At 42.0% G+C, this 13856-nt stretch overlaps 1 protein-coding gene across 1 annotated transcript in view; it reads left to right on the top strand. All coding sequences in view use genetic code 11, as the record gives it.

Moving 5' to 3' along the window:
* EGR_08334 (Protein dopey-1) overlaps positions 1–13815 on the top strand; it is a gene marked incomplete at both ends in the record, with an annotated part of 37460 nt that extends 23645 nt beyond the window's left edge. Inside the window, 10 exons of the mRNA XM_024497583.1 lie at positions 1005–1091; positions 3277–3350; positions 4211–4385; positions 5497–5738; positions 7157–7371; positions 7653–8300; positions 11114–11355; positions 12250–12461; positions 13014–13243; positions 13701–13815. Of these exons, the coding sequence (XP_024348006.1) occupies positions 1005–1091; positions 3277–3350; positions 4211–4385; positions 5497–5738; positions 7157–7371; positions 7653–8300; positions 11114–11355; positions 12250–12461; positions 13014–13243; positions 13701–13815 (2240 nt within the window). The remainder of the gene's footprint in view (positions 1–1004; positions 1092–3276; positions 3351–4210; positions 4386–5496; positions 5739–7156; positions 7372–7652; positions 8301–11113; positions 11356–12249; positions 12462–13013; positions 13244–13700) is intronic.
* Positions 13816–13856: the final 41 nt, after the last annotated feature.

Here is a 13856-nt window from a genome sequence, read left to right as displayed (position 1 = left end):
AGGAAATAGACTTCCTGCCCTTGACTAACACTCCTGTCCCTTGTCTGCACTTTGAATGGATCGGCGGGCTGTGGACATTATTGCTTTACCCCAGAATGGAATGTGGTTGAGATTCGTTTAGTCAAGTGAAGGAAGCCAAATGAGCCTTGAATGTAGGGAGTCGAATTAGTTCGAGTGCGCGGCAGGTTATATAGGATGGAAGGGCGTTAGTGGACAGGAACTTTTAGATAGCAAGAGGTCAATATGGCAAGTAGATTATCTATTGCAACGTGCAAGGTCATATCCGCAAAGAATGCCATCTGGTGATTAGTATGTGTCTCTTCCAAAACGAAATTGACTTTACCCCTTTTCCACTTTTATCTCCATATTCTCAATGTTTTTCTACCGTAAAATGGTTGCAAAATGCCGCTACGATACCGTTCCTTTCAGTAATACACTGAGGATTACGGTCAAAATCTGCAGTTTGCACATTTTTGTTGAAGTCAGGGCTGCAAAATGATACTTCTTTTCTGGTTCATATCTGATTGTTTCGCAGACAGTCGGACTAGTAATTGTTAACACGGTTGCGGCAGTTGGCACTGACAGTTTGCTTAATTTTAGTCCTAAGTTCATACAAGTCTGATTCAGTTGTTGCTACTAAAAGTCGTGCACGAGTGGGCGCGCCTTTCGTAGTTAAAATGCACATACTGAGGATGGAATTTGGTTTATGTGAATTCTATTATACCGCCCTTATAAGAAGGTGTTTTGGACTTAATAACTTGCTTGCTTTCTCTAAAACGAATTTCTCATTTAACTAGCAAGAATCCGTTGCAACGGTGAGTCTAACCCGCCATCTTGTTCCCGGTTGTCGCTTTATCTACACATTCGTGACACATGCTACTATGTATTGATAATTAGTAGCAAAGAGCTTGCTGTAATGCTTTTCCCATTCGTTTTCTTACGCCTACTTCTCCCCCTGTACCTTTTTCGCGTCGCAAAACACTTGTTTAATTTCCTCTTTACAGCGCTTCTGTCGCAGCTACTGGCGCCCCAATCGCAACCGGGGGAAATGACAACTGATTCTGCCAACCTCTCGCCATTTAATCAGCTTGGTATGTTTCATTCTTGTTAGCAGGTTTCCTACCCAGCTATGAGAAAGTAGTCGATCTCCACATCTCTGCTACCGTTATCGTAGTATGACGCTAAACTAAAAAACTACAGCAAAAAGAATCCATTTCTCTTTTCTCCTTTCAAACTCCACGTTTTCTTATGATAAGCTGTCATGTGACGTGGACTCTGAAGGTACTAATGCTGCCGCAATGACGTCTTGAATTTATGCAGTAATTGAAGCAACTTCTATTTTGTCATTTTGTGTATTGTTGTGGTAGCTAACAGACAGCGTTTTGATCTAAGCACAGGTGTCATACTTTGTGCATTGGTACTAGAGTTATATCAAACAGATGAAGTTCACTCGTTATCTGAATACTAGTTTTTTTGTGTTCCAAGATGTTTGCCCTGATTCTGTGGCGTCCTATATAATCGTTATCTTCTATCCATCCATGGTTTGAATGAAACCACCCCGTAGAAGGTAAACTCATTGTCGAGATTCGTTTAAAATAACCAAAGAGCTAATATTATGCAAACTGGAATTGTTGGGCTGTCAACTTTTCAACTTTTCAAGCGACTAAGGTAGTTTGTGGGGTTTTCAATTAAGCTCGCTTCCATAATCGGTGCAAATTGTGGAAACTTTAAAAATGCATACGGTTTCCTTTTATCCAAGCAGCACAAACGTGGGTTGGAAACGTTATTCCATCAGTAAGACATTTTTTATTGTGGTCTAAACTATTTTTCTCATTTTCTGAACCCACCCTCAACCATAAAAAGTATTGATCGAACGAACCTGCTTGGTGTGATTCGAGTTCGTCAACTCCGTGAAGTGGTTGCGACTTGGTCTCAAAGCTGTAGAAACCTCTCGTAACATGGGTCGTATAACATTTGAAGGAGGTGTAGTAATCGGTAGCAGAACCCAATGGTTTAGGCAAGATATGTGATCATACTGCTTGTCTATTCAAAAGTGGAGGCATGAGTTTGAAGAGGAGCCTCTATTGCGGATCATGAGTGAGTACTGATTAGGAGAGAAGGAGAAAAGGTGCCAAGAAAGAGATAGGGTGATGTTGCATGTGTGTTGAAAAAAATGATTGACATCTATTTGAAGTGAGAAGGACGAATCGTGGAAGTTGCTCAATTGTGTCCCACGCACACGCCATGCTTAAGCAGATGGCAAGAAGGAGGAAAGATTGGCCATTGTCTCAACCGTGTTTGACCCTGGTAATGGAAAGGTGTGGTGAAATTCAGAATGTTGACCGACTGTCTAACTGACTGGGTGATTGGCTGAGTTGTGATGAGAAATGGAGTTCGCAGTGGAAATACAAACAGGTAAACGAACATTTCCACCATTCTTCGACCAAACTACCATTTCGACTCTTCTAGACTTCGTACGACTTTACCTACTGACGACTATGCCTGCTTTGGGTTTGTACGTGCTCGGTGGATTGGAGGCGAGGTTGTTCACAATGAATTGTCGATTTGCTAAACATTAAGGAATAATCGCGGTTGAAACCGATCTACTCAATTCATTTGGAGGTTGTGCAAGAGTGATTCCTGCTTCTTCTTCTACTCCTTCTTGTCAAGAGATTGGGAGCTATTGAATTGGTAGGAAAAGGTGATCTTTTACAAGGTAGCCGAATACTTAGTAAGTTGTACGGTTATTAAAGGGGTGGGAGAAGATTGGCGCTTTGATATGAGATGAGATGGGGTAGGATGGGCTGTGAGGGAGCTGCTGCCCCAACTCCTCCTCAGCCTCATTCCCAACCTCAGCTTTGTCCTGCACCTTACCCTGATGGTATTTGTCCACAGGAATATCACGCCCAATTGAAATTGGGACTGGACAGTCACACGATCGCAGACGAAATGGAATAGACACTTGAGAAAAAAACTGGTAGGAAACTAGGTGGAATAGGTGTTACCGGAATTGGCGGCACGATTATTTCTCGTCGGCGTTTATTTCGATGAGTGAAATATTGTGAGGAATTTTCCGGATTTCGTTGATTTTTGTCAAATAGCGTGTGCTTATTTGCTGACCTCAAAGTAACACTTGGGGCGAGCCTGAACTTGATACTTTATGATCAATTCTTCTGTAATGCCAATGATTTAAAAGTCTTATTATACAATTCATTTTCTCGTAACAGTAATGTGATTTACCTTAGTTGTTAGTCAATATTTTGCTGCCTTTTTCAGTGGCGTCTCCGGTAAAAGTACTACCGGTTCATGAACACCTCCTTGTGTATCTGCACAGATATGACTTCAATCAAGTGAGCTTCCTGTGCAATTTTTCTAACGTAGGACTGAAATAACTTTGTGCACCTCTTCACCGCCATAACATACTAGACCACTTCTACAAGGAGTGGTGGGTTAACTTTTTACACTTTATCCCTCACTAATCTGCTGTCTTCGTGTTTCTGTTAGGAATGTGAGTTTCTCGACGACGCGTAGTTGGTACCTTTCGATGGAAGTATCTGGAGCTATTTGTGACATGAGTTTAGTGTGTGAGAGGTTGGGAATTCCCCAGTTATTGTGACAATACTTATTTGTTGGAAAACCATTCTTTTTTACTCCTTCTCATTGTCAGCTAAAATAATTTCTCAAGCAGAGAGGCGATAGCTCAGTAGTAGTTTGTAGCGGAATACGCCCTCATTTTCAAAGCGTTTTCAGTGCTGCCATTTACTAAATTTTTGCACTGTCGGTCACGGAGATGCATTTAAGCCAATGATGTGGCGAAGACACCTTGTGCATTTGTAGCAAAAACATCTGACACGACCTCTGCTAGGCGAACTGCACTTCAGCTTTCCATTTACATGGTTAGTGCTAAATTCAACGTCTGGACGTCTTGATTTTGTGTTGTACCTAGACCTTTCGATTCAGGAGACACCAAATCTTTCGACTTAACGTATAAATAGGAATAAAATCCCACGGAGCCAACGCTATCCGGTTAGATACAGACAAAAATGTGATTTGAGTTGGTCTACAAATTCTAAAGAATACCGCCACCTCTATCTTAATTCCACTGCTCGACACTCATAATATTCTTCTTTATGTAACAATTTCGACCATGAATTTTCCATCTCCACTCACTTAAATGCATTAGTTTAACTTTGAATTCTACCCTTACTAGGTCACCTACGCCCTCTCAAGATTGTGTGCGATTCTCAGGAGCGATGTTGGCACCCTGTTTGTGCTAGCCTTGGCCGCCTCTCCCACAGCATCGAAAGGGCCATCAAATTCAGCATCTGCAACGCGAGAGGTCCCGCGATTTGCGACCTGTGAATTCCCAACACTCTTTGGCACAAGTGAGCATTTCGCCTTCTCTCTTTGTCCCATTAAGTTTCATTCTCTTTTGAAAACTTATCCTATCTACTCACTCACCCATTCTCTCACTTAATTAATTGGATTTCACATAAACACGACTAATTTTTTATTTTTTGAACAATTGTACCCATTTATTCTTGTTTTTATTCATTGTGTACGGGATGTAAGTTGTTAAAAAAGTCCTCTTTTAATCTTGAATAGAAAAGTAGTGTGATAAGTGCCGTGGAGAGGCACGCTTCTAGTCGATTGACTGTTCTTCTGTAACACATTTCACCTCTTGTTGAACTTTTGAAGTCTTTTTGCTACTACATCGTACCAGTAACTAGAGTTTAGCTTCATAAACACTGCTGTTTTAAGATGAACTGCAGGAAATTTTAATGAAGGCAAAATGTAGTGTTGGTGTTTGGAGAAGATAGGACCGGTAAATTTTAGTGTTCAAGGTAGTTCCACACAGTGTAAACGCGTGAATTTCTGCTCTATTATACATAAATAAGCATAGTGTGGAAGAATCTTGAAGTTAAAGGCTGCTGGAAAAAGCCAGTGTATTTTTCTGCTTAGTTTAGCATTCTGGTTTTCTGCAGATTCATTCATCCCTCATTTTTTGTACTTGATAATAAACCAATCCATATGGACGAAAACTCTCGTTAAAAGTAGCTTATAAATAGTCAAATTTCTTGCCTGTTCATTGAAAAACTAGTTAGTGGAAAGTTCTGTGGATAGCCCATCGTGTTAATACTAATGCAACTCGTTAATTGCTTCCAAAGACGTTACGGGACATACACGCATTGAAGCAACTCTACCGTTGGGACGGCTTTCTGCTTATGTGGCACGAGCAAAGCTCCTTGTCACAAGCGTTGGGGTTAAACCGTGCAGGATTGAAGTGCTCTCTGTCGATCAGAATAGTCGAGTTAATGCCACAAATTTCTTTCACCCCCACATGATTACGCTTGCTTTGTGGGTGGTACGCTGTAGACAATTTCGTACCGCTTTAACTATCTTTCCTCGTTCTTACTTCGTTTTATTCGCGATGTTGAAAGTTTCTGAAACACTCGCGGCATATGCTGTGAATACGCTATTTATCTCTCTTTGAAGACCTAGCAGATCTCCTGGCTCGTCACTACCGTTGCCTGCTGACTGGAGGTTGCGACGATTTTGCACGTCACTCGACCATGGACGAAATAGGATACATAGTTAACTGTCGAATGCCCAGCCTTCTAGACGTCTTGCTTTTCATCTGTCTCACATTCCTCCTCTCCCTGTCATTGCCTTCAGAATCCTCTGACAATGCAAATGTCCGCCTCGTGGCCGCTGAATTGCTTCAGCTTATCACCGAGGTGAGCTGCCTAGGTTATCTGCTCTTTCCAATCTGGAAGTCGTGTCCAGGTCTAATCTACTACTATGAGTCATCGTAGCTTTCTAGTCACCTTGTCGTGAGTTTCCTCGGAACAATTTCTTTTGGATAGTATTTAACTAATCTACATAGGCGTAAATTTACTTTCCATATATTGTCGGGTATGTTACTTACTTATAGCTCCAACTTAATCCCCATAACTCTCCTACCAATAATTAAGTCCTCTAACAACTCCGCGAGCAAGGCTCTATACCACCATCGCTACGATCGAAACGTCAGAAAATGAAAGGATCTATGCCACGAAAGCCTCATTCTTCTGCTAAATTCATTGTGTTGACACAATAGGAGTAAGGCTAGAAGAAGGCATGACATGTCTGTCTTAACGTGAAATGAGCACGGAGGCCGAAAATATCCAGTCGAAGCACTTTGGAAATGGGTGACTGAAATTCCTTATTATACTGCTTTTGTTACCGAAATTGCTGTTTTTGTTGCATGTCTTCAAATGTATTTATCCATACCGTATGACTTACTCGTACTTCTTTTAAGTAATATCAGATCTTTTCGCCTTGATATAAAATTTTTTGCAAACATTGGATATAACTTTTTTCTGGTCACCCTGCCCAGTGTACAGTTGAATGTTTCTCCTTACCCATTGGTGAAGTTTCAGTATAATGTTCGTCTTCACCTTCTCTGCAAGTGATAGATGTTCTGTATCGCCAGGCTAGATGGTCTCTTACAAGTGCAGAAGGCATTTTAAAATGAGCCCTAAGACTTTTAATTTTATTTTTTACTGATATTGCTACATACAGCAGTAAGTGGTGTGCTTGATTCCTGGTGGCTGACACCGTGATGCACTAGTCCCAACGCTCTTACTCAAAATAGCAGGCAGCGATTGCGGTCCACACGTGCATGAAACAACGTACAGTGCTGAATATTTCTTTTCTGCGAACGAAGGCCCAAAACTATGCAGACATCCACTCGTAAGGATAACTTCAAATGTGGTATATCTCAAAGGCGGTCGTACCCTCGTTGCCCAATAACGATCCTGACCGTGATGGTTTTCAGCTTTCCTCGTACACAGTCTCGACAGACATTCCTGTGAACACGAAGCCAACTTGTAAACCTCCTGATTCTGGACGCCCACTCAGCACACAACCTATTGTGCGCCTAAACATAATTAGATACGATTTTGTAGTGGAAACGGTGAATAAGACGATCATTCATAAATGTCTGTAGTATTATTGTAAACGCTGTGATGTGTGCATAAATTTGACAAGAAAATATGTAAACAATGATTGCGATTTGCACTCCTTAAAACATTTTTTTAATCAATTATAATCTATGAGCCCAGAAATTCCGGAATGGTTCGAATGTACATTTGTCTATCCTTTGTTTTCGCAGAAACTTCTTCATCTCGCTGTCATTCTCACTCCGACGGAGGAGGGTGAATTGGTGTTGGATACCAAAAAAGACGAAAGCGGAATGACAGCGCTGATCGCCACCCTTAGTGACTCGGGCTCATCGTGGATTGACGCGGTAATTCAGAGGTCGGGTCTCTCACAGGCTGTTCTTCACTGCCTCGCTACCTCTACTGAGCTTACTCACATCTCTGACAGGTTTGTTGACCTGAGTTTCCATCAATCGGCTCAATCACCCACTCTTTTTGAATAATTCAATAGAGTTTTGCCTTAGCTCTCAAGTTGTTTTCAGAAATAATATTTATGTCAGAGGCAGCACTATTCTTGAATTATGCGACTTTTATGGTTTTTTGATATTTGGACTCTCAAAGAGATAGGTATTGGACTGACGGATGCCATAATATCTCTTGATACTTTATTTGCCGATATGCTTTTTGATTTTAATAATGATAATTTTTCGGCTTCTCTTGCCTTTACAGTCTCAACACGGCAGATGACGTGAGTCTACCACTCTGTCTACGTCTTTTGAAATACAACAGCGGCACTGAGAACTTGGCCGAACTATCGTGTCTCCTCAAACTCACCCACCATCTGCTTCAACTCACTGCACCGCGTGGCGAACCTTCTCAAAAATCCACTGCTACTATCTCCACACCGTCCAACAGTCGTTCAAGTAAAACCCCACCGGCAAATACCAAGATCGCCTCAAAGAGATTAGCGAACCAATCCTCCTCTACATCAACACAGGTCCACTTCTCTGGAACCCTTCCCTGGTGCACGTCGCATATTCCTGTTTTCTCTTCAACTCTGAAGGGCTTAACCCCTCTCTCCCAGTCAACAGCACTCCTCGCCGTCCTCACAACTCACTTCATCGGATCCTGTCCATCTACCAGCCACTCACGTTCACGGCATGTTGCCACTCAGATGTTGCTGTTGAACACTCTGCGACTGGGATTGAGCCCCACAGCGCGTATTGATCTGCATCCCCTGTGGTTCAACTTTCTGCGGGAGAGCCTGATCTACTGGGGCGCGGCGACCGCACTTTTAATCAATCTGATGGTTTCACAGATGTCTACGATTTTGCAGATGCTTGCAGAGCCCTTCTGCCATCTTCTGATACCTATGGAGTACGTTATTTTCCATGCAATTAGTTGTTGATGCAATAAAATATCACCAAGTCATGTTGACACTTTCAAGTTTAGGTCTTGACACGTTTCTCCGTTATATTCAACCAATCACCTAGAAAACTTTGACACAGAAAAACTTGTCAGGACGGCTTAAACATCCAAAGGCACTAGTAATTCAGATTTCAGCATCGAAATTCCCTCGATATTGAACGCGCGCCAGCTTTCCGCGATTTTAGATTCCCGTGAGCGTTTGCGTTGCATTCACAGTTCTAATAGAAAGATTCGCCTCTGTCTGATTTCAAGAAAGGCAGCTGCGCTTTGCTTAGGTGTTCAGAATTAGACAGATGTTCCACACACAGATTGAGTGTTCTTTTACCAGAATGAGCGTTGAGACTGTATGTTGGAAATGCTGGGATCCAACACATCTGAGACCCATGTGCGGCGACAATGGCCGGTAGTAATGGGACATTCAACGCTTACTAATGCATGTAATGTCACTATGGTAGCATTCATTTTAACGCCATCGGACGTAATTTGTAGCAATTGCAAGGCAGTAAGGGTTTATGTTCTGCTCATTTCTTTGAACCAAATGATTTTCTACGGATAGAGCATTTTGTTTAAGGATTGATTCTTGTGTAAACACTCGTTTAAAAATAGGTGGCCCAGAATCGTGGAAATCTGCAAAAGCTTTCGTCACCATGTAGGAAATCAAAACAAGTATGATTATGCTACATAGCTATCTTCTTGTTTTGGTGCTCTCAGCGGTTACCCTTCCGTATCGGTCATGACAACATTATTTGGGTGAATTTAAATGCTAGACGGTAACGCAGATAATCTTTTATGCTGATCATTTACTTCCCCAATTTGCTATCAGATCTTTGTGAAATTGGAAAGTGCCACGTCTTCGAATTTGACTATCGTTACACCTTTTTTTGAAAACACTCAGTCGTTTTTCCCTTAGATTACTTGATTCGCTCAATTCCGGCCTCATTGTACGTAGATTTCGAAATTGGCAAATATCAATATCCTTTTTCTGGATCCCCGTAAATTCAGCTATATCAATGAATGCTTTTTTGATTACTTGATAGCAAGGATTCCTATATAAGCAAAAGCTCTTTTTTAAGCGTTAGCAAAATGAACAACATCCACAGGAGTTCGTAGGCGTTGGACTTATTTTGAAATACTGCCTCCAACGTTGCGCCTGAGTTACTTCTGAAGATTTTGGAATTTTTGCTGCACTATGTGATCAAAAGAGTTCGTAAGGTCATTGGGTTAGCTCGTTGGTATGATTCCTCGTCACTTTGGATGACTCGTAAATTGTACCTGATTGTTTACATACAACGCAGTTTGGATGTGGGCCAGTCTGCAGATAACCTTCGTTGTGCTCTGGAATATTTTACTTTTACTTCTGACTCATTCATACGATAAAACGCTGGTTGGACGAACCTGATAGATGTTTTTGGTGGTTGCCTACTCAGTGAAGTGACTTTAGCTCGGTTGCAAAGTGGCAGAAGCCCATCAAGTATTGCGTAGCATCTGCAGAGGGTGAGGTAGCACAAATGGTTTAAGTAATTTGATGTTATCTATAAACCACCCCAAGATGGATGTTCACATTCATGTATTTCCTATATTTTTGGTAATGAAGAAGTACCTGTGACTTAAAACAATAGAGGACTAAGGTGTCAAAAATAAACTTTGGTCCTTTTTACACGAGTCTTGAAACAATTCATTGATACTCACATCAACTGATAGTTGATGAGTTTAGGCAAATTGGTCTAGACCACATGCTATTTAGTAAATGATGCAAATACTCCTAAGTGTAAGCTTACTATTCTTCATTTCTTTCACATGCTCCACGAAGACATGCTATGGATTTTACATTGCTGACTGGGTGAGTTGTGATGAGAAATGCATTTTGCAGTGGAAATGCAAACAAGCAAAGGAACATTTTCACAACCCATTGACCACACAACCATTTTGACACTTCTAGACTTCGTACGACTTTACCTACTGACGACTATGCCTGCTTTGGGTTTGTACGTGCTCGGTGGATTGGAGGCAAGGTTGTTCACAATGAATTGTCGATTTGCTAAACATTAAGGAATAATCTTTTACAAGGTAGCCGAATACTTAGTAAGTTGTACGGTTATTAAAGGGGTGGGAGAAGATTGGCGCTTTGCAATGAGACGAGATGAGATGAGATGGGGTAGGACGGGCTGTGAGGGAGCTGCTGCCCCAACTCCTCCTCAGCCTCATTCCCAACCTCAGCTTTGTCCTGCACCTTATCCTGATGGTATTTGTCCACAGGAATATCACGCCCAATTGGAATTGGGGTCGGAGTCATATAATTCCAAAAGGAATGGAATAAACAGTTGGGAAATAAGATTGCGGTAGAAACGTAGGTGACTAACACTAGGTTAATTGCCCCTAAGGAATGAGCATTTGCTATTGCTACAAGTTGTCGCAATCTTGTGCATCTTTGTAAAGGACTTTGTCGTGAATTTTAAAGCCTGACCCTACGAATTTATTTAGTTGACTTATAGATACCCATAGGAACTGTATGACTAAAAACACTAACGATGAGCAACCCTTGCTTCGGGACTGAGTCGATTATTGTACGACGATTTATATTTACGACATTGTATTTCACACGGATTTCGATGAGAAATCCACGCCACTTTTTCTTCCCATTTGTAGGCGCTCATTTGTTATCTTTTGCTTAATCCTGAATGCTGTTCCATAACGAGTATATTTCGTGTGCTAATACCTCTTCGTAGACTGAATTCGTAAGCGTATCTCATCTTCCTTAACAGAGCGAACAAGGGAACACCCTCACCATCAGACTACCCAGCGGACTACACTCTACAACTTCTCACTTGTCTGCGAGGCATTACTCACACCTTCCTCCTTCCCATCGGCCAATCGAAGTTCAATCTTTTACATGGAATGACACTGGGTGCCACTGCTTTCGCGCATAACTGGTCACCTCCTGCCACTAAATCCTCGCCTACTCATCGTGGGAAATCGTCAAGCAACTCATCGTCCAGCTTTAAAGGTGAGCTATTAGCGATCTTCCGCCAGAGTTGACTTCAGAATGGAAGATGAACTTCCAATTTTCTAGACCAGACTGACATTTTAGATTTTCATCAATTTCAGAGCCTTTGATCTTTAAAGGACGAGCACCATTTGAGTTGCATAGACAATTCCAAGTTTATTTCGACAATGGCGCATTTAAAGGTGTAAACAAAAACACATTTTTCGTCAACGTAGTCTCTAGCTGTGACATTTTTATGCTTATCTCAGCTTTGAACAGGTACCTGGGAAGCGTCTGTATGAAACATTTTTTTCCCACTACTGAGGAATCGTTCTGGGACAGCCTGTATCACCTTGATTTCGGTGTTGCTTTGGCACACGGCATGTGCTAGCTTTTAGAAATTTCAAATGTTCTTGGTTGTGTGTAATTTATTCATCATTCCTACAAAAAGAATCATCTTTTGTGACGTCAAGTCACATGGCATGTTATATTGTAGACCAGGTGTTTCAAGCGCTGATCAAATGTTCACAGGAATGGCTCCCAATGCCTTGGTCTGGAAAGTTAGGAGTTGTTGTAGTCAGAGTTGTCACCGAAGTTCAGATGTACGATCGTCTTTACAATGTTTACACCATTCAACTATATGGTAAACGTCTAAGAAATTGCGGGGCCCATCATTCCCATGATTAGGTTTGAGGTATCCTGGAGATATCCATGGGAATGTATGCACAGACCTGCTTCCTTATTTTGATTAACGGTGTTTGGATTTCACTGGCCCACAACAACCTTTCACTGTTGATAATAGCAATGAGACACATTTGGCACCTGCCACTGCGTTTGTTACCACCACGGTAGCATTCCTTTCGGCATATGTTGCTAAAACTGAAATTCTGCGTTTAACCTAAACCCTTTTTCTAGGCGTGTCGCCCTCATTCGGTGACTACGAAACACCAGAGATGCTCCGAGACTCGATCCGGGTAGCAGAGGCACTGAGAGATTTCCATGCGCATTATAACCAGAACTTTGATTTTGCACCCCTCGGTCCTGCACTTCAGCGTATGCAGCAGGCCTCTCTGGAGAGCGATGCATCATCCTCCGCCCTCCAGATAGCTCTTCTCTTCACTTCTAAGGTCTGCCACAACTTTTTTGCCTTTTAGTGTGGGATAATTCCCTTAATTTTTTCGGCCTCTTCCAAAAAAGTGGCTTTAATTTAGCGGGAAACAGATAAATTATTGACTTTAGAAGCTAGAAATCTGTAAAACTCGATTCTTTTCCCAAATAATCCCTAAAAATAGACTTTGCAAAAACTTTACGAGGGATTTTTGGTACATTTCCTGCAATCTTTTTGTAACTTGTAGGGACTTTTCTACGTGCCTTGATTGTAAAAATCAGACCTGCAGTACTCCTTACTGGACTTTCAGTGATTATTTTTTTAAATCTCCATACACACAATTTCAAGCTTGTCAGCCGGATTTTACGTCTACAGGAGTTGTAGAGCATTTGGTAACTCTGCTTCGTAATTATGATTTAAGGGAAAACTCAGGATGCGTTGTCACGAAATAACTGTTCTGACTGTTTGTAGGTCATTCCTAGTTGGTGCTTGTGAGTCGCTTGCCCTGCTATTTGATTGGGACAAACTCGAATATCAAACTTTCATAATCTTTGCCTTGCTCTTTCATTAGGACTTGCTGGGCACAGAAGTTATGCCCGACTCCGGTAATTTGGCCTTAAATTGGGCTAGAGGACGCGCGGAAATGTGCCATGTTTTCCCCGCTATACTCGCTAGCCTCGCCACAATCTGGTTGGCTCTGAACCAGTCCTGCGATCCCTCGTCGTCCTTGTCATCGCTCTCTTCGGGTGATGACCTTGAAGCCTCTTTTGAGACCGGTATCGACGCACTAGGTACGCTCCCGTTTTCATTACTGATCTGTTGAAGCTGATTTTCAAAGACAAAATTTTCATTGGTTCTAAAAACGCTTAATTCTTTGCTCAAGAGTTGATATCACTCCGATGTGTTACTGTGGCACCTAAGTTCTCCCTAAAGGCATTATGATGCCTGCTTCACTATCAACTTGTCGCTTTGCAAAGAAATGTTTAAGCCTAAAAATTATTCATAAAGGTAACATAAGATTTATTGCCTCATCACGAGACCATTTCCTCTAATTAAAATTAAAATGTGTGTCCTTGTGGAGTGATCTTGCCAATTTCCACCATCAGTGTGTAACGCTTTGGTTACGCCTGAAAGCAGTTTTTTTGAGGTTGAGAAGGGTTGGAGGACTTTTAGCATGGGTGGCACAAATCTGACGTTATTTAACCAGTGTTGCAGTTAAATGTGCTGCCAAAAAATTAACGGCTCTATTCTTTTTCAGACAGCGACAGTGCTCGGAGCGTCGCGATTCCGGTCCGTCTCCGTTGCGGTTTCAATCGCCTGCCTGCCCTTACCGCCCTCGGTCATCCCGAGGTGGTGCGTCGAGCGATCGATAACCTCCTGGAGCCCATCGCCCTTAGCCACCCCGCCCTCTTTT

The sequence above is a fragment of the Echinococcus granulosus genome (assembly GCF_000524195.1).
Source record: "Echinococcus granulosus chromosome Unknown EG_S00103, whole genome shotgun sequence".
NCBI classification, from domain to species: domain Eukaryota; kingdom Metazoa; phylum Platyhelminthes; class Cestoda; order Cyclophyllidea; family Taeniidae; genus Echinococcus; species Echinococcus granulosus.
The sequence above is the reverse complement of the archived record's forward strand: the minus strand, read 5'-3'. Positions and strand labels throughout refer to the sequence as shown.